This window comes from Narcine bancroftii, chromosome 5 (assembly GCF_036971445.1).
Source record: "Narcine bancroftii isolate sNarBan1 chromosome 5, sNarBan1.hap1, whole genome shotgun sequence".
NCBI lineage: Eukaryota > Metazoa > Chordata > Chondrichthyes > Torpediniformes > Narcinidae > Narcine > Narcine bancroftii.
The window spans coordinates 187,096,119-187,116,818 of NC_091473.1; the positions used below are offsets into that span (position 1 = coordinate 187,096,119).

Genomic DNA, 20,700 nt, shown 5'->3' on the forward strand with positions numbered 1-20,700 from the left:
GTTGACCGTTTTGAGTTTTGTGTGCCCGATGGAGATGTGGGGGGGCTGGTAGTCATGGTGGGGAGCTGGCTGATGGAGGACCTCAGTTTTCTTCAGGCTGACTTCCAGGCCAAACATTTTGGCAGTTTCCGCAAAGCAGGACGTCAAGCGCTGAAGAGCTGGCTCTGAATGGGCAACTAAAGCGGCATCATCTGCAAAGAGTAGTTCACGGACAAGTTTCTCTTGTGTCTTGGTGTGAGCTTGCAGGCGCCTCAGATTGAAGAGACTGCCATCCGTGCGGTACCGGATGTAAACAGCGTCTTCATTGTTGGGGTCTTTCATGGCTTGGTTCAGCATCATGCTGAAGAAGATTGAAAAGAGGGTTGGTGCGAGAACACAGCCTTGCTTCACGCCATTGTTAATGGAGAAGGGTTCAGAGAGCTCATTGCTGTATCTGACCCGACCTTGTTGGTTTTCGTGCAGTTGGATAATCATGTTGAGGAACTTTGGGGGACATCCGATGCGCTCTAGTATTTGCCAAAGCCCTTTCCTGCTCACGGTGTCGAAGGCTTTGGTGAGGTCAACAAAGGTGATGTAGAGTCCTTTGTTTTGTTCTCTACACTTTTCTTGGAGCTGTCTGAGGGCAAAGACCATGTCAGTGGTTCCTCTGTTAGCGCGAAAGCCGCACTGTGATTCTGGGAGAATATTCTCAGCGACACTAGGTATTATTCTATTTAGTAGAATCCTAGCGAAGATTTTGCCTGCAATGGAGAGCAACGTGATTCCCCTGTAGTTTGAGCAGTCTGATTTCTCGCCTTTGTTTTTGTACAGGGTGATGATGGTGGCATCACGAAGATCCTGAGGCAGTTTACCTTGGTCCCAACAAAGCTTGAAAAACTCATGCAGTTTGGCATGCAGAGTTTTGCCGCCAGCCTTCCAGACTTCTGGGGGGATTCCATCCATACCTGCTGCTTTGCCACTTTTCAGTTGTTCGATTGCCTTATATGTCTCATCCAGGGTGGGAACCTCATCCAGCTCTAGCCTTAGGGGCTGTTGAGGGAGCTGGAGCAGGGCGGAATCTTGGACTGAGCGGTTGGTACTGAAAAGAGATTGGAAGTGTTCTGACCATCGGTTGAGGATGGAGATCTTGTCGCTGAGGAGGACTTTGCCGTCTGAGCTGCGCAGCGGGCTTTGGACTTGGGGTGAGGGGCCGTACACAGCCTTTAGAGCCTCGTAGAAACCCCTGAAGTCGCCAATGTCCGCGCTGAGCTGTGTTCGTTTGGCGAGGCTAGTCCACCACTCATTTTGGATCTCCCGGAGTTTGCGCTGAAGATGGCTGCATGCGCGACGGAAGGCTTGTTTCTTCTCTGGACAGGACGGCTTTGTAAGGTGAGCCTGGTGGGCAGCTCGCTTCTTTGCCAGCAGCTCCTGGATTTCCTGGCTGTTTTCGTCAAACCAGTCCTTGTTTTTCCTGGAGGAGAAGCCCAGTACCTCTTCAGTGGATTGCAGTATGGTAGTCTTCAACTGATCCCAGAAGGTTTCAGGGGACGGGTCCGTGAGGCGGGTTGCAACGTCGAGCTTTGCTTTGAGGTTTGCCTGGAAGTTTCCTCTCGCTTCGTCTGACTGCAGTTTTCCAACATTGAACCTCTTTCTGGGGGCTTTATTGTTCCTGGGCTTTGGCTTGAAGTGAAGGTTGAGCTTGCAGCGAACCAGCCGGTGGTCAGTGTGGCATTCCGCGCTAGGCATGACCCTGGTGTGGAGCACATCTTGTTTGTCACTTTCTCGCACCAGGATGTAGTCCAGGAGGTGCCAGTGTTTGGATCGGGGATGCATCCAGGTGGTCTTAAGGCTGTCCCTCTGCTGAAAAAGGGTGTTTGTAATGACAAGCCGCTGTTCTGCGCAGAGCTCCAACAGGAGGCGCCCATTGTCGTTGCACTTGCCGACGCCATGCTTGCCCAGGATTCCTGGCCAGGTTTCTGAGTCTTTGCCGACACGAGCGTTGAAGTCGCCCAGGATGACAACCTTGTCGGCTGTAGGGGTACGTTGGATGAGGTTGCGCAGGTCGGTGTAGAACTTGTTCTTTTCTGCTGGTTCCGCCTGGAGGGTTGGAGCATAGACACTGATGAGGGTGATGTGACGCTTGTTTTGAAGTGGGAGTCGCATGGACATGATTCGGTCCGAGAGGCCTGTCGGAAGGTTTTCGAGTTTGGAGGCAATGAAGCTCTTGACCATGAAGCCTACACCAGATAGGCGTCGTTCATCCGAAGGCTTGCCAGACCAGTAGAGTGTGTAGCCCGCGCCGCGTTCTTGGAAGCTGCCTACATCTGCCAGGCGGACTTCACTGAGAGCGGCTATGTCGATGTCAAGTCTGAGGAGTTCATGTGCAATGAGGGCAGACCGACGTTCAGGTCGATGGCTGTCAGTCTTATCTAGCATGGTTCTGATGTTCCAGCATGCTAGCTTGAGTTTGTGAGCATCTTTTGAGGGGGAGGACGTGGAGGGGGAGGATGTGGAGGGGGAGGACGTTGAGGGGGAGGACGTGGACCTGTCCTCGGGCCTGCGCAAAGGAGCTTTTAGGTGGAGTGCAGTGCGCGCAGTACTGGCCCCACCCTTTACACCCATGGTTCGTGTGCCGTGGCCAAGCAAGCTGGGACGTGGCAGCGAGGTCCTTGGGTCGTAGGTTTTATATCGGAGTGGCCTTCTCCTATGCAGGTTTCTTACCCGGGCTGGAGGGGCCTGCCTCCCCTCCTAGGTCGGTCCATACTGCCCGGACCGGGGCCTCCGTCTGCCTCACTCGACCGAGGCCGGGGCCGCCGCCTCCCCTTTGCTCCTGCCCGTATCGGGGCCGCCGCCGTCTACCCTTCGCCCGGACCGGGGCCGGGGCCGCCGCTGCTCTCCCTGTGCCCGGACTGGGGCCGCCGCCTCCCCCTTGCTCCTGCCCGTATCGGGGCCGCCGCCGTCTACCCTTCGCCCGGACCGGGGCCGGTCGCCACCAGATTCAAAACCACCAGATTCACTCGCCACCAGATTCAAAACCAGGTAGCAGGCAGTGTCATGGCATTGCGCGAACCGGGCCATGCCAATATACCTTGTAATACTCGCAAAAACCTCACACCCTTGTAATTTTACTAAATATTGCATTCCCTATCGGGGCGGCGGCCCCGATACGGGCAGGAGCAAGGGGGAGGCAGCGGCCCCAGTCCGGGCACAGGGAGAGCAGCGGCGGCCCCGGCCCCAGTCTGGGCGAAGGGTAGACGGCGGCGGCCCCGATACGGGCAGGAGCAAGGGGGAGGCGGCGGCCCCAGTCCGGGCACAGGGAGAGCAGCGGCGGCCCCGGCCCCGGTCCGGGCGAAGGGTAGACGGCGGCGGCCCCGATACGGGCAGGAGCAAGGGGGAGGCGGCGGCCCCAGTCCGGGCACAGGGACGAGATTAGAACTAGATAAAATAGGGGAGAAGATACCTGAACATATATTATATAAATGGAATGAAAAATTGGTACAACGTAGGAGTTCTCCAGTATTACATCATCTGCTCAATATTTGGAAGAAGAATCATATAGAAAGGAATAAAACAAATTACCAATTACCAAAACTAATACTGACGCAAAATCAGTTAATCCCTTTTACAATAGATAACCTTTCCTTTAGAGAATGGGAGAAAAAAGGGATCAAAAGAATAGAAAATTGTTTTTCAGGAAATAAATTACTATCCTTTGAACAAATGAAGGATAAATATAACTCAAGATACAGTGTTGGCATACTACCAACTGAGATCCTACTTGAAGGACAAATTGGAAAGCAGTCTGAGGTTACCAGAGGGAAGTAATTTTGAATATGTGATTACAGATACAATGATAATCAAAAAATTTATAACAAACATGCATGTTAAACTACAAGAAAAGGAGTATGAGGAAACAAATGGTAAAACTAAACAAAAATGGGAACAAGATCTAAACATAAAGATAAATAAGGAAACATGGGAGAAGTTATGCTCAGGAACTGAGAAATACAATAAATACGAGGTTACGTATGATACAATATAACTGGATACACAGGCTATATATTACACCTCAAAAGTTAAATAAATGGGACCCAACAGTATCTGACATGTTTTCGCTGTAAAAAGGAAATGGGAACAATTCAAGCAATCTGGACATGAGAGAAAGTGAAAAAATTTTGGGAAGATCTAAACCAGATACTAAATAAAATCACAAAAAGCTATATACCAAAAAACCCAGAGATTCTCCTCCTAAGTAACATAAAAAACAAAGAATTTGGACTCGATTTGGATGGAGCACAAAAAAGATTTGTTAGGATAGCCCTAGCTGTAGCAAAAAAATGTATTATGTCAACCTGGAAATTAGAAGATAACTTGAGAGTACAACAATGGTATGTAGAAATGAATAAATGTATTTCATTAGAAAAAATAACATAATTTAAGAAATAATATTGAGATATTTGAACAAATATGGGAGCCATACATGAAACACAATAGAGAAAACCTACCGGGGACATCTACCTCCTAAAATAACGAAAGGAGAAGGAAATGAAAAGAATTGACTCAGTGGAATTTCTTGTTTATTTTTATTGAATGACAACATTGTTTGACTGGTTTAATGTATCTTAGATTTTGTACTTTAAATGAATGGGAGGGGAGGTAGGGAGGGTGGGATGGGAGGAAGGAGGGGGGAGAAAATGACACTTTATATATTTGAAAAGGAAAATGTAGTCAATGTGGTTTATGGTGTGAAAAATAAAAAATTAAAAAAAAAGCCTGTGCCGCCCAAATACACCCCCAATTAACCTATGACATTTTGAAGGGTTGGAGGAAACCGGGCCACTTGGAAGAAACTCATGAGGGTTACAGGGAGATCATACAGCGTGGGATTTGAATCCGGGTTGCTGGGGCGGTTTTAGTGTGGCGCTGACTGCTTTATCTTCACTATGTAAAGTTTGCTATTTGACCTGCTGAGTTTCTCCAGCACTGTTCAGAATCAGAATTTATTGTCATGAACGTGTCTCAAAATTTGTTGTTACATGGCACATCACTGTACAAAATAAATTTTTTAAAGTGCGAGAAAAAGTCAAAGTGAGGCAGTGTTTGATTACTCAGGAATCTGATGGCGGAGGGGAAGAGGCTCCCCTTGTGCCGCCGAGTGTTCATCTTCAGGCTCCTGTACCTCCTTCCTGATGGTGAAGAGGGCATGGCCTGGGTGGTGGGGGTCCTTGAGGATAGAGGCTGCTTTCTTAAGACAACGCCTCCTGTAGCTGTCCTGAACTGAATGGTCTGCTGCCCGTGATGTTGCTGGCCGAGCTAACAACCCTCTGGAGTTTTTTTCTAGTCCTGAGTGTTGGCACCTCCGTACAAGACAGTGAGGCAACCGGCCAAAATGCTCTCTATGGTCCACCTGTAGAGGTTTCTGAGAGACTTTGGTGACGTACCGAATCTCCTCAAATTCCTCACCAAGTATAGTCACTGGCGAGCCTTCTATGTGATTGCAGCAACATGGAGGCTCCAGGACAGATCTTTGGAGATGTTGACACCCAGGAATTTGAAGTTCTTGACCCTCAATGTGCTGAGCCCTCAATGAGGACTGTGTCGTGTTCTGATTTCCTTCTGAAATCCACAGTCATCTCCCTGGTTTTGCTAACGTTGAGTGCAAGGTGACGCCATTAATTGAGCTGATGATCTATCTTTTACTTCAATCACTGCGACTGCAGACTTTTGTACTTTGCTCCACAAAACTATTTTGATCCTCTGTCTAATCATGAATATAAACAGCAGCCTATGGCGAGGCCTTCCCTGGCATGGTCCTCCCTTCCCCACCCCCCTCCCCCTCAAGAAGGACCTGTCTATTCCAACTCTGCATCATAACCAGTCGCCAACCCACACTGACACCTTTCCCCAAAACCTTCAGCTCGATTTACGCTGGAAACGTAAATATGCTCCATCTGTAGGTTCCGATCCACCAACTCCTCCTTCCTCAAAGGATTCAACGGTCCCTTACATTAAAAAATGTGATATACGTGATATACTTCAACTTTTATCTGCTGAAAGGCAGATAAAGAGTCACCGTGAGTGTTCCTAGTGCCTCTAACAATAGGAGAAAGAGAAGCAAAAGACCCTTCAGAGGTGCTGAGTGCCCGGGGATTCATTTCCAATGTTGAAAAGTGTGGACAGAGTCAATGTAGAAAGGTCATTTCCCACGGTGGGAGAGTCAAGGACAAGAGAGCACAACTTCAGGATTGAAGGGCGTCTGCTTAGAACACAGACACTGAGGAATTTCTTCAGCCAGAGGGCGGTGAATCTGTGAAATTTGTTTACACATTGGGCGTATTTAAGGGAGAGGTTGACAGGTTCTTGATTAACCAGGACATCAGAGGTTATGGGGAGAAGGCTGGGCAGTGGGGCTAAGTGGGGAAAATGATTCAGCTCATGATTAAATGGCAGGGCAGACTCAATGGGCTGAATGGCCTATTTCTGCTCCTGTGTCTTATGATTGGCCTCCAGCGCCCCCACAACCTCTGCAGCTGTATGGACACCATCGGCAACCTCAGATCCAAACCTCTGACATGATCAGTAAACCTTCAGAACCTGAGACCCAGTGGGAGTTCTTGCCTTTATCGCCCTCTCGAATCCTGGTTCTCATGAGCCAGTCTTCAGCAGATAGTGGCCTGTGTGGATCCTTTGGCCACTGAGCCCTTCACTGGTCCGCTGCCGTAGTCACCATTCTATTCAAACAGGTCTATCAAACTGCATGAAAACACGGATTGATTCTATTTGGCTTTCTCTCTCTCGAGTCTTGCCGACGGTCTTGATGAAATCTACGGCATTCTCTTTCTGGGTCACAGGCAGGAGGGCCTGAGTGGTGTCCTATACCACTGAATGCTGATGGGGGGTGGGGTGAGAGTGGCTCATACGCCGGAGGGGATGGGGAGTGCGTGGCACGATGCTGCTGAGGTCTCACTGCCCTCTCTCTGGGTACACAGGTCCTGCAGGGGCTGCACTACCTGCACACCAAGTGTAAGATCATCCACACCGACATCAAGCCTGAGAACATCCTGCTGGCTGTGGACGAGGTGTACGTCCAGCGTCTGGCAGCCGAAGCCACGCTGTGGCAGCAGGCAGGAGCTCCTCCACCATCCGGCTCCTCAGGTAAGCACCCAACCCGTGTCTGTCCATGTGCAGGAGTGGGTCTCCATCTGGGTCCACGCACAGGAGGAGACGGTTTCGCTGTCCGGGTCGTGCGCAGGAGAGGGTCTCACTGTCTGGTGGAAATAACCTACCTGTTGCATTTCATCTCCTTGCACCATTTAATGTTTCTATGTGATTTCCCCCTCCTCCCATTCTTCTCAAATCAACTGACAATCTCCACTCCAGGGCCCCCAGCAGAGAGGTTCTCTGGGTCCCATGTGGGAAAGGCCCTCACTCTGTTTCCCCCTGCGCCATGGGTAGAGTCTCTCTAACTCGGTCTGCCCCTAGGGCATCCACAGCTCTGGATTTGGTCCATCCCCCTGTGGTCTGAGCCGCACAAGTCGGTCTCATTCTCACCCCCCTCACTGTACGACCTAGACCCCAAAGTGTGGTGATGGGACCCGCCCACACTGGTGCCTCAACTTTTACCAAGCGCAGGAGGGATCCTCCTGAATCCAGCTGCCGGGACATTTGGGGAGCGTGAGGCTGGTGTTCCATGGCTCAGCCAGCATCTGGTCACTCGGTCTGTGGTCTCCTGCACTAACAATTTACCTCTTCTTTCCTTTCAGTCAGCACAGCCCCACAGGAGGTGCAGGTGAGTGATTGCCAGAGGATCCAACACAGTGAACCTCCCTTTGCTCTGTCCCACCATAGAGTGAAGCTCCCTCCGCAACATCCCATCACACACTCTCGGGATCAGACACAGAATGAAGCTCCCTCCGCCCCGTCCCATCGCACACTCCCGGGGTCAGACACAGAGGGAAGCTCCCTCCATACCGTCTCATCACAAATTCCTGGGGTTAGACACAGAGTGAATCTTCCTCCACACCGTCCCATCACAAACTCCTGGGGCCAGACACAGAGGGAAGCTCCCTTGAGATTGGTTTCACAGTATCCACGGAGGAGGGTGGCAGGAGAATTATTTCTCACAGTCTGAGTCAGGATGTGTGAAGCTTGTTGCCACAGGGAGTGAGGGATGCTGTGGCCCATCTCAAGCAGCAAGAGGCCGGGAAGGAGAGTGGACCCCAGGGTCAGTGTCAAGCTGTTTGAAGTGAGGGTGGGACTCCGCAATCCCCCTGCTCACGGTTGGACAGGGAGATGTGAATGTGGAATTAGCTGTCAATGTCGTCTCCCTCCCCCCCCCACCCAGGAAGGGAAGGTATCGAAGAACCGGAAGAAGAAGCTGAGGAAGAAGCAGAAGAGGCAGGTGCGGTTGCTGGAGGAGAGGCTGCTTCACCTGCAGCACATGGAGCAGCTGCAGGAGGCTGCCTCGCTGGGTCACGGCCCTCCTGGGACCCCAGGCCTCGCCCAGCTCCGGCTCCAGGCTCTCTTCCCCGAACTGCCCAATTCCCGACTGCAGGATGCCGGCGAGGGACAGGAGCAAGGCACGGCAATGGAGGGGCCAGTGCACAGAGAGAGGGTCCCAGGCAGGTTGGAGCAGGGTAAGTCTGTCTTTTCCCCACCCAGCCTCCTCCTGCCCCGGTCCCCTATCCCCTGCTCCCTCTCCTTTCTCCCACTCCTCTGTCCCCACCCCCACCCTAGTCCCTCCCTCTCTGTCCCCACCCCCACCCAAGTCCCTCCCTCTCCTGCCCCACCCCCATCCCTCCACCAGTCCTGCACCCCTCCAGAAGCTACCAACCTTGGCCCTTATCTCCCCTGGACCCTCTCTCCACAGAAGCCACCTCCCCTGATCCTGCTCTCCAGTCTCTCCCTTCTGCAGTGTGAAGCCTGCAACCTGCTGCTCTTTTAGGGTAATTATCTTCATACACTGCAGGAGTGACTTTCTGCCCCCAGGTGCAGGGAGGAACCAACAAGGCAAAGCAGCATGTCTGGATGGCGAGGTCCCGGGCTCCAACGGCTGCGAGACGGGTCCTTCAGGAGAGGCCTGCAGTCCCCTCGCCGCCTCACCTCCCGGATTCGAAGCCTGCAACGGATACTCGGCCTACTCACGCTTCCTCAGCCCTGACTCCCAGGTGTCGGGGTTCTCCAGCTCCCTCCCCTCCACCCAGTCCGACACGTCCAGTGGTCGGGGACACTCCCACCCCAGTTCCCTGCTGGCAGAGCCGATCCGAGGTGAGCAGGGATGGGGGTGAGTCAGAGTGGGGTGGGGGAAATAGAGACGGGGGACTGAGTAGGGGGGGGTCAGAGTCATGGGGAGTTGGATTGGAGGAAGAGAGGCAGTGGTGAGAGTGGGGGGAGTGGGTGAGAGTGGGAGCTAGGGAGGGAGTTCAGAGTGGGGGGAGTTGGACTGGGGGAAAAGAGGCGGGGGACCAATTTGGGGGTGGGTCAGAGTGGGAGCGAGGGAGGGAGTTTAGAGTGGGGGAAGAGAGGGGAATGGGGAGAGAGATGGGGGACTGGAGGAAAAGAAATGGGGGACCAATTGCGGTGTGAGGTTAGAGTGGGAGCAAGGGGAGTCACAGTGGGAGGGAGGGTTGAGTATGAGGGGGTTCAATGTGTGAGGGAGGGGTCGAGGGGGAATGAGAGATTGGATGGGATGGTGTGGAGATAGGAAGAGGGGATTGGGAGGGTATGAGGGAGTGGTGCCAGGGGGAGAGGGTTAGGGAGGAGTGCCAGAGGGTCACTAACCAGCCTCCGTTCCCACACACAGACTCGTTCACGTCATCGGACTCAGCAGCCAACCCACTGGACCCTCGCAACGCCGGCAGTCTGCGGGTGAAAATCGCTGACCTGGGCAATGCCTGTTGGGTGGTGAGTGGAAGGAGGACCAGGATGGGGGGGTTCTGATGTGGGCGGGGGACAGGGTGGGAGAGACCCCTGGGCTGGAGAACATCAGAAATGTGAGCAGGAGATGGCTAACCAGTCCATCGAGCCTGCTTCACCATTCAATGAGATCATGATGGGCTTATCTCCACCTACCTGCCCTTTTCCCATATCCCTTAATTCCCCCCACTCTGTAAAAATCCGTCCAACCTTGTCTTAAATCTATTTACTGAGGTCACCTCCACTGCTTCAACGGGCAGCGAATTCCGCAGATTCCCCACCCTCTGGGAAAAGCAGTTCCTCCTCATCTTCGTCCCAAATCTACTCCCCTGGATCATGAGGGTACAGGTCCCTCCATCATGTTTTGGACACCTTTTTTGCCCCTGTACTCCAGTTTTAAATTTGCAATTAATATAATCCCGTGATTAAAGAGCACATTCCAGATTTCATTCAAGTTTATCTGAATGCCCATAGTATTCGAAACCAGGTCAGTGAACATGGCACCAATCAGTACTGGGGGTCAATTACAGAAATGTGGTTGCGGGGTGGGTAGGATTGGGAATTAAATACCCAAGGAGATCAGGTAATATTGGAAGGGAAAGTAAGTGAGGTATTGTTCTTATTTAAGGATGAGATCAGGGCAATAGTGAGAGATGATGCAAGATCTAAGGGACAGCACATTAAATAAATTTACACATATAGTGCCCTTATACCCAATTTACTTGAAAAACCTGGTCACCTGCCTCTTTTGCACTAGAATATTTATCTCCTCTACCCTTACCTTTCTTTTTTAAAAACGTTTGCTTTTACTTTATCCACACTCTTCTCTTTTACTTCATCCGCCCCTCTCCCATGTGTTGTACCCACCTCCCCTACTATTTAGTGATTTGCCAGGATCCAGGTCCCATCACGGTTCACATGGAGCCTCTCCTCTCTGAACAGTTCCTTCCTTCCCCGATACTGGTCCCATGAATTGAAACCCACTTCTCCCACATTGATCCTTCAGCCACACATTTAACTCTCAAATCTTCTGGCCCCTGTACCAATTTGCACACAGCTCGGGGAGTCATCCAGAGATGACCACCTCTTTGGTTCTTTTTAATTTGGTCCCTAGTTCCTCAAACTCCCTCAGCAGAACCTCTTCCTGGCCGGTAGGGGCCCCAAGAGGGAGGGGAGACCCCTGGGCAGGAGGGAGCCTGAGTGGGGGTGACCTTCTACTCTAAACCCCTTCTTCCCCCCCCCCCGCCCCACACAGTACAAACACTTCACGGAGGACGTGCAGACCCGGCAGTACCGCTCGCTGGAGGTTCTCCTGGGGGCCGGATACGGACCACCTGCCGACATCTGGAGCACTGCCTGCATGGTGGGTACGCCCATGGAGAGGGGAGGGCTTCACATGTACCACCCAGGGTGGGGAGGGGCTTCACACAGACTGCCTGCAGGGTGGGTGTTCATACAGACCGCCCAGGTCATTGCCTTCCCCTCCCCCACCTCTTCTCCTGCATGATCACCTCCCCACCACACATCCCTCCTCACTGCTCCCCCACAGCCCCAACATCATTTTCCCTCCTACACAATGCACCTGCCAGCAGTGAGGGTGGGGGTGTATCACAATGTGTCATTGACCCTCGGTGTCTCTGTGTACAGGCCTTTGAGCTGGTGACGGGGGATTACCTGTTTGAGCCACACTCTGGGGAAGATTACACTCGCGATGAAGGTCCGTCTTCTGTCAGCGCTGAGTGGGTGCAGGGGAGGGGGTGGTGAAGGAGCTCCGCGCTGGGAGAGGGGCGAGGTGAGGGTGCTCCACACTAGGGAAGGGGGAGAGTGAGGGGCTTCATACTGGGGGAGAGAGTTTTGCTATGGCAGGGGATCAGTGAGGGAGCTCTGCGCTGGGGAAGGTGTCAGTGAAGGAACACTGCGCTGGGGGATCTTTACGCTGGGGAGGGGTGAGGTGAGGGACGGGGAGGGGTGGTGTGACACCCTAGGCAAGACTGCCTCTGTAACTTCTCTTCCCCACCACTGCCTCACAGACCACATTGCCCACATGATTGAGTTACTCGGCAACATCCCAGCTCACTTTGCGCTATCTGGACGATATTCCCGGGAATTCTTCAATCGCCGAGGTACGTGAGTATGTCTACCATGTTTTCACAGCTCCTGATGGCCCAAGATTCGCTTTCCAGGGAGAATTTATTTTCATCAGAACATTGACCTCACATTCACATTGAAACTCCTCCCAGAAACATCCCCAGGAGGGGCAGGCAGTCAGCTCACACACAGATCCTCCAAGTCCACCACCAGGACCTGTGTACAGCCACCTTGCCCAGGCCCAGGGGTACACCGACTGTAAAACGGAAGAGCAAACCTGCAGATGGATGGCAGACAGATGCAGGAAACAAAGTGGTTACATTCGCCGAGACTCCCACACTGAATGGGTCCAAGTTTGTCAAATGTGTTCCTGAGATCAACGTGTAGAGGACCCAGCTAGAGAGACGCTGAATCTTGTGCCAAGGGAACAAGATAGGACCAGCGACAGAAGTGTGTGTTGTCGTCATCCTCAGAATATCAAAGGTTTATCATACGAGTATTTAGCAGCTCTTGTCTGTACTCGTTGGAATTTAGGAGAATGATGTTCAAATGTTGAAAGCTGTTGCCTGAGTAGATGTAGAAAGGTTGTTTCCCATGGTGGGAAAGTCCAGGACAAGAGGGCACAACTTAACGATTGAAGGATATCTGCTTAGAACAGAGAGGAATTTCTTCAGCCAGAGGGTGGTGAATCTGTTGTGACAGGCAGTTGTGGTCATTGCCTTAAATACTTAAGGCAGAGACTGATAGGTTCTTGGATTAGCCAGGGCATCAAAGATTATGGGGAGAAGGTCGGGCAGTAGGGATGAGTATAAAAAATGGATCAGCTCATGATTAAATGGCAGGGCAGACTTGATGGGCTGAATGGCCTATCTCTACTCCTATATCTTATGGTCTTTATGCTCCTTGTCAAAACACAGATACGAGAGGAACTCAGGGGTCGGGTCCATAGGGGGTAAAAATATATTACCAATGTTTTGTTCCTGAGTCCTTCCTCAAGGTGAAATTTTTATAAACTGGTATTTTGGGAAAAGGGAGAAAAATAGGAGGGGGATGAATCCAGACCAACAGTCAAAAGATATTTGTTGTATAAGAGGAAAGGTGAGAATTAATTTTGGCTCTGTTAAAGAAGGCAGAGCTGGGGAAGGGAGGGGTTTAACAAACCAGAGACGTCTATATAAAAGCTGTCTTGGTTGGAGGGTGCCCAGACGGAAGATGAGGTATTGTTCCTCCATTTTGCGGGTGGTCTCGTTCTGGCAGTGCACAAGGAATTGAAATGGGAGGCCACTGGGAGAACCATGTCTTTGAGGTGGATAGAGCTGAGATGCTCAACAAAATCATCTCCCAGTCTGTGCACAGTTTCTCCAACGTAGAGAGGATGACCATGTCCTGGGAAATCCAGACAAATATGGAGAAGCTTCAGTGTGAACATGAGGTCAATGATCTGTGGTCTACTCGTTCCGACAGGGCTGGAGGTGGGATTGGGAGGGATGTCTTAGTTAACAGGCTTAATGAAGATAGTTGCAGCCTTTGGGTTTGAATGGGTCTTGTTCTTTATCCTCTGTGGCTACCATCTCATTCTCTGTCCCTCTTATCAACGTTTCGCTCTGCCTGTACTCCCCATCCCATCTTTCCTCCCCATTCCCTCTACCCTCCTTAACCCTTCCCCTCCCTACGCCACCACTTTCCCTCTTCTCATTATCACCCTCCTTCTCACCTATATCTCCTCTCTTGTTTCCCATTACCCCCTTCACTCCTCCTTCTCTGCCTCCCCTCAGGTGACCTGCGCCACATTAAGAAGCTGAAGCCTTGGACACTGTACGAGGTCCTGGTTGAGAAGTACGACTGGCCACTGGAGCTGGCTGCCCAGTTCTCCCAGTTCCTGCTGCCCATGTTGGAGTATGTGCCTGAGAGACGGGCCACTGCGCTGCAGTGCCTGAAGCACCCCTGGCTTGCTTCATAACCCCAGACCAGAGAGCAAGGACACTGCCAAATCAGGGCCCCAGCCTCAGTTTCTCTTCCCCCCCACCCCACCCCAAACTCCGTTCCACCTGGGCAGAGGGAGACATCCAACTGTTTGTGGGAGAACTGGGGCCTGGATTTGACCGACTGCTGGGTGTCTCCCTGGGGCCTGTCTGTGCCAGCAGCCCACTGGGCTCCATGTACAATACTTCCTTTACACTGAACTTTCATTAAATTATTACCAAACATTACCCTGGACTCCGGCTGTTAAATCACACTTTGTGCGGAGGAGTTCCCTGGGAGGGTGCCTTGAGGCCAACAACCTTCTCTCCTGCAGACAAAGCAGCCCATGCCTACGTACAGCAAGTCCTGCAGAGTGTTGGCTGATCAGTGGCAAGTCACATTCGATGCAATGGCTAGCTCTAACCACAACCCAGAACTCAACTCCACCGCTCACACACACACAGGAGCCCTCTCACCAATAGCGCAGGAGTGGAACCTTCATCCAAGGGACGGTAATGGGTCAAGAAAGAATATAATTTAAAAGCCTTTCCCTTCGTCAGGTGCATTGGAGCTGTGAAACCCTAAAAGTAGACAATTGGATTGGGAGGTGTTAAAGTCTTTATTAGCATTCAGTTCACTGAAAATATTATCTGTAACAAAGTGCAAAGTCTGAGTGCTGGGGAACAAACACAGAAAAAGGCCAAGGATGAAGAGTAGAATAGGAAGCTCGTCTCAAAAAACAGACAGCAAAGCATAAAAACCAACTTGTAATCTTCACAGAAAGCCAAGAAATTCATCAGCTGTACCATCAGGGGACCGAGTCCTACTCCAGCTTCCTGCCAACTAACGACACTCACATTCTCCAATTCATTTCAAACAGACTTCCAAATCTATTCCTTCCAAAGGAAACAAGATATTAGTTAGACTGTCAACGCATGAAATGAAAGGATATCAGGTCAATGGCAAAGACATTAGGGGTCAGACACAGTGTGAAGCTCCCCCCGCACTGTTCCATCACACACTCCCGGGGTCAGACATGGAGTGAAGCTCCCTCCTCATCGTCCCATCACTTATTCCCGGAATCAGACAGTGTGAAGCTCCCCCCGCACCGTCCCATCATACAGTCCTGGGGTCAGACACAGAGTGAAGCTCCCCCCCACACCGTCCCATCAGACACTCCAGGGTCAAACACAGAGTGAAGCTCCCCCAGCACCAACCCATCACACATTCCCGGGGTCAGAGTGAAGCTCCCTCTGTACCGTCCCATCACACACTGCCAGGGTCAGACATGGAGTGAAGATCTCTCCAAACCAACCCATCACACTCACCCAAGGAACAGGTTTTAAAAAATGGTGTTATCACAAAAATAAGTGAAGTACTGGATGTTAAAGTTTGAAAAGCTGGAATAATGTTCCTGTTGTGTCTGTTGGGCGAGATTCATACCCCAGCAGTGCAAGTGGAGTTCTCACTGAGCGTCAAGGTGCCACTGAGGTCAGATCTGGATCCCAGTGGGAGTTTAGAAAGCAACAAACTGATGGTCATTGTGACAGGAGTGTTAAAGGTCACAACATTCCGAGTGGCTGAACATCTTTTCTCTGGAATGACATGGGGGCTTGCTTCCTGATTCCAACATTGGGATGTGTGATTGCCCAACACTCCACTTGGCCAGGTTCTGTCAGAAGGCTTCCCTCTGGGTCTCTGCAGGCAGGTCTTTGATTCCCTGAAGTTCACACAGCGCCTGCAGGGGAAAAGGGAGACACAGGCTGCATTAGTAGAGAGGAAACAACCCGCAGTTCCACCTTTGGCCTCCAGGGTCCAGGTGGCGAACTGCCAGCAGCTCCCCCACCCACGTAACATTCCCCTCCCCCACCCCAGACCCAGCCACTCCCAGCTACTCACCTCCAGCACCATGCGAATGTTGCCCTTGATCTTGGCCGAGTCTTTGCTCAGCTTCTCTGCCGCCCTGCAAAGAGTTGGACAAGCTGTCAGTGACATTCCCTCCCTAGAAGACCACTGGCTGGCCTGAGGCTGAAGCAGGCGGACCGTCATCCTCAGTGGGGGAAGTGTCTGGAGTCCTAACCTTTCATTAGTCCTCTCCCACCAGCTGGAGACCCCTCATTTGAAGCCCCTCAGCAGATGAAACACTCTGCTTGAAAGGTCAGCCTCAGAGGGTTGTCCGGATCTGGACAAGCTGTCGAAGGAAGGGGTGCAGATCAATAGGTTCCACTAGCTCAGGTGGACAACTCAGTCAGCAGGAACAAGCTGGGCTGAAGGTTCTGTCCTGTACAAGCCTGTGAACAAAAGTGCCCAGGTAGAATGACTGCCTAGAAGAAGGAATGAGTGCACTTTTCCCCCCCCCGGACTGGCAGTCACACCACCCACTCCCTCACCATCAACACATTGAGGTCAATCCTGCACCACCAATGGGATACGGCAGGGTAGGAGCTGGGCCCACTACTGTTCACGATGTACATAAATGATTTGGAAAAGGAGAGCATGTGTCAAGTATCTAAAGTTTGCTGACGACACTAAACCAGTGGTTCTCAACCTTTTTCCCCCCAGTAAAGCTTGAGATCCACTGCCTTAAACGGAGCATCAATGCTAATTGTTCACAGTATGTCAGAGTCGGTCAAGTGAGGAGCAAAGGGCCTGGCAGATGGAGTACAACATCAGTGAATCCAGTTATCTGCATTGAAAGGAAAAAAGGGTGAAAGATACCAACGTGTGGTCCTGAAGAGACTGGATATTCTCTCTGCATGTATCACAATGGGGTGTTGATCTTCACTGCTGGAGGGTTGAATTTAAGACCAGGTAGGTTGGGGTGCAACAGTGCAGGGGAAGAGCAAGGCTGCACCTGGAGAAATGCAAGCGGCTCTGGCCTCCTCACTGGAGATAGGATCGAATTACTGGAGGTGGCACAGAGAAGGTTCACCAAGTGACGATGGAGAAAGATGGAGCAGCCTGGGACCATACTCTGTAGATCAGAACGATGAGGGGGGGAATTTTACAGAAACATAAAATGATGAAAGGAATAGAAAAGTTGAAAGCAGGAAAGTTTACATTTTAAAATTTCAACATTCAGGTCCTTTCTGCCCAATTAACCGACAACTTTGGATTGGGAAATCGCTTCACTGAGCACTTCCCCTCTGTCCTCAACAACAGCAACCTCCCATTTCAATTCCAAGTCACACTCCCACACTCACATGTCTGTCCATGGCCCTGTGCACTATCCCACCCAGACCACCCACAGATTGGAGGAACAGCACCTTGTTTTCCATCTGGGCCTTCTCCAGACAGATGGCATTAACATTGACTTTTCTGCTTTCTACTTAACCTGCTTGCCTTTTCTTTCCCCTTCTCCTTTCCTGTCTTTCCAGTTCTCCCCTCACTTCCCCTTTACCCACCCAGCCACCCCTCCTCCCCCTCTTTGCTGCTGTCCCCTCTCCACTATCATCTCTTGCCTTTGCCACCCCACCACCTTACTCTTTTGTTTGGACACCTGCCAGTATTTTCTCATACTTTGATGAAGGGGGTCAAGCCCGAAACGTCGGTTATGTATTTCCACTTTTGCGACATAAAGACGCTGACCTGCTGGGCTTCTCCAGCATTTTGTGTTTTTTTTTTAACTTCAACCAGTGTTCACAGATTTTCATGACTTACGTGTAACAAACAACTAAATTTTGAAGGGTGGGAGAAAACCCACCCACCCAGCAGATACAGGGCACAAACTCCTTCCAAATAACGCCAGATTCGAACCTGGGTTGCTGGCGCTGTAATAGTGTTGCGCTAACTGTGCTGCCCCAGGTTGTTTCCACTGGCAGGTGACACCAGAATTGGGGACACTTCCTTCAAGATTCTGGTGAGTAAATTTAAGAGAGAACTCCCAGAATTATGAATTCTCTGCCCAATGAAGCAGTGGAGGCAGACTCATTAAATATTTTTCCGATAGAGCTGGATAAGTTTTGCATCGTGCAAAATGCAGCTCAGAATGGTGGAGCAGGTTCAAGAGGCCGATGAACAACTGCTCCTATTTGTGTTACAGTACCCTGGATATCAGGTCCATCTACCCCCAAGACAAACGCTGAGACACACGGACACTCACTCAGTGAGGTGGCATGTTTTCTTCTCAATGAAGCGCAAGGCTTCAGGTAATGTCAACTCCAGGTAGAATCCGTAGCCCACCAACAGGAGGATCTTTGATGCATCCGGCCTGCGGAGAGAGAACATCTGCTGAGATTGGCTGAGATGGGGGTATGGGGCACAGAGGAAGTGTCTTTGGGAGGGGGGGGAAGGAGGTCACCAAGTCAGCTTCTTGACAATTGGGGAATTCTGTCCAACCCCAAAAGCCGAAAATGTTGGGACTATGGGGCAAAGAAAAGTCTACCAAAGTCAAAGCAACAGGAGGATCAAATGGATAAAGGTAGCGGTCTCAGATAGCAGGAGAGAAGTTGAATCTGAAGAAGCAGAGGATACAGGGAAGGGTGTAGGGGACCAGAGGGGGTTACAGAGACGGGGAGGGGTGTAGGGGACCAGGGACCGGAGGGCGTTACAGAGACAGGGAGTGGTGTAGGGGACCAGAGGAGTTACAGAGATGGGGAGGGGTGTAGGGGACCAGAAGGGGTTGTGGATCATTTGAACCAGGAAGCATTGTGAGTGAGGGAGCACAAGAAATAGAAGTGAAATGCCAAGATTCTCACACTTTGGCCTGTACGTAGAAGTTACAGCCCAGGTCAACCTCCATCTTCAGATGCTGCTTTTCTGATTCCTGTGGAGGAATTAGAGACCAGAACATCAATCACTTGCCCATCCATGCACCTGATATTCAACACAGCCAAGCTCCCTCCAACAGCAGCACAGAGCTCTCACAATCTGCATGATCCTGTCAGCGTCAACTCTGGCCCTATCCACATGTACCCACACCGCTGTGCTCAAAAATGCACCAAGACTTGGCCTGTCTGACCATGAGAGGGGACCTCCAAGTCAGATCTTTCCTGTACAACCAGAAAATCACCCACTACTCAGCACGGAACTCCCTCACCGCCCCTCCCACAATGCAGAGTTCCCTCACTTCCCTTCAGCAATGCAAGACTCCCTCCCTCAGTGCTGAGCTCCCTCACTCCCCTCCTGCAGCAAGGAGGTTCCTCACTCCCCTCCCAGAGGGTGGAGTTCCCTCACCCCCACTCCCATCACAGCCCCTCACTCAGTGGCCCTCCCTCAGCTCGAACACTCATGCCCCCTCAGCATGGACTCCCTCAATACCCCTTCCTTGGCCTGATGGTCCCTCACCACAGTGTTCTTGCATACAATCCATCACCCACCTGCAGCCTCTCAATGACATTCTTCAGCTGAAGGTTCTGGGCAATCTGCTCATACACTTCATCACGTTGTTCCAGAACTTTCCTGAGAGCAAGGAGCAGAGAAAGGCTAGTCCAACGTGAGTAGGGTTGCGGGCAGAGAGGGATTGGAGAAACGGGGTTGTGGAAGAGTGAGTGGGGAGGAATGCTCCAGCCCCGAGCTCCACTGGCCACAGCTCAGTCAAGGGAGGGAAGGAGTCATAAGGTGAAAGAGACACAGGGCATGTTCCCCCCACCCGGCCCCTCCATTCCTCAACTCCCAGTCCACATCCACCTGCAACAACCCTGATTGAACCTACTGACATCCTGACCACATTAGACAGGAATATGACTACGTTCCACCCTATCCTTCCCATCTCCACCCCTCAACCAAACCATTCTCACCAAAATCCCCATTCTGCCCCGTTCCTCCTGAATCTCCTCTCACCCCCACACCTCCCCCCCATACCCCCATCTCCCCCCCATACCCCCATCTCCCCCCCATACCCCCATCTCCCCCCCATACCCCCATCTCCCCCCCATACCCCCATCTCCCCCCCATACCCCCATCTCCCCCCCATACCCCCATCTCCCCCCCATACCCCCATCTCCCCCCCATACCCCCATCTCCCCCCCATACCCCCATCTCCCCCCCATACCCCCATCTCCCCCCCATACCCCCATCTCCCCCCCATACCCCCATCTCCCCCCCATACCCCCATCTCCCCCCCATACCCCCATCTCCCCCCCATACCCCCCCATACCCCCATCTCCCCCCCATACCCCCCCCATACCCCCATCTCCCCCCCATACCCCCATCTCCCCCCATACCCCCATCTCCCCCCCATACCCCCATCTCCCCCATACCCCCATCTCCCCCCCATACCCCCATCTCCCCCCCATACCCCCATCTCCCCCCCCATACCCCCATCTCCCCCCCCATACCCCCATCTCCCCCCCCATACCCCCATCTCCCCCCCATACCCCCATCTCTCTCCCCCCCACCATACCCCCATCTCTCCGCGCCATTCCCCAACTCTCCCCACTCACTGCAGGTCCCTCTTCAACACGTCATTGACGAATGCCTCATATTCCACAACCTTAGTCGGGACTCCCGCCGCCATCACCACTCGCGGCCCAGATGGGAAAGCCGCGCGTTGATTGGCTGGTCGGGGCGGAGCCTGCGTCCCTATTGGTGGAGGCCGGCGTCCCTACCACGTGTTGCGCGATGGCGCACGGAGGCCGGCTCGGACTCTCCCACGCCTCATAAACAGGAGCGCTCAATTCCCCGGCGGTCGCTGATTGGGTGTTGTGAAATATTCTCAATGCTGATTGGATGAGCTTTTATTAAAACCGTTGGTCTCTATTCTCCGCCGTGATTCGCTGGAATCAGGACATCCCCGTTTTGATTGGGCGTTAGGAA

General features: G+C 52.1%; 2 protein-coding genes across 2 annotated transcripts in view; one reads left to right on the forward strand and one right to left on the reverse strand.

The window, feature by feature from the left end:
* The window catches only part of LOC138765399 (SRSF protein kinase 3-like), a gene marked incomplete at its 5' end in the record, with an annotated part of 35,832 nt that extends 21,640 nt beyond the window's left edge, over nucleotides 1-14,192 (forward strand). Inside the window, 9 exons of the mRNA XM_069942442.1 lie at nucleotides 6,969-7,134; nucleotides 7,743-7,768; nucleotides 8,324-8,615; nucleotides 8,968-9,246; nucleotides 9,782-9,882; nucleotides 11,150-11,257; nucleotides 11,542-11,611; nucleotides 11,925-12,017; nucleotides 13,758-14,192. Of these exons, the coding sequence (XP_069798543.1) occupies nucleotides 6,969-7,134; nucleotides 7,743-7,768; nucleotides 8,324-8,615; nucleotides 8,968-9,246; nucleotides 9,782-9,882; nucleotides 11,150-11,257; nucleotides 11,542-11,611; nucleotides 11,925-12,017; nucleotides 13,758-13,942 (1,320 nt within the window). The remainder of the gene's footprint in view (nucleotides 1-6,968; nucleotides 7,135-7,742; nucleotides 7,769-8,323; nucleotides 8,616-8,967; nucleotides 9,247-9,781; nucleotides 9,883-11,149; nucleotides 11,258-11,541; nucleotides 11,612-11,924; nucleotides 12,018-13,757) is intronic.
* Nucleotides 14,193-14,544: 352 nt separating this feature from the next.
* On the reverse strand, nucleotides 14,545-20,700 carry uxt (ubiquitously-expressed, prefoldin-like chaperone). Its single transcript, XM_069940204.1, has 6 exons — nucleotides 20,328-20,700; nucleotides 19,263-19,344; nucleotides 18,642-18,709; nucleotides 18,047-18,154; nucleotides 15,844-15,907; nucleotides 14,545-15,682 (listed from the first exon to the last, which is right to left on the reverse strand). Exons 1-6 carry the CDS (start codon nucleotides 20,399-20,401, stop codon nucleotides 15,620-15,622), a joined length of 459 nt encoding a protein of 152 aa, XP_069796305.1. The 5' UTR covers nucleotides 20,402-20,700; the 3' UTR covers nucleotides 14,545-15,619.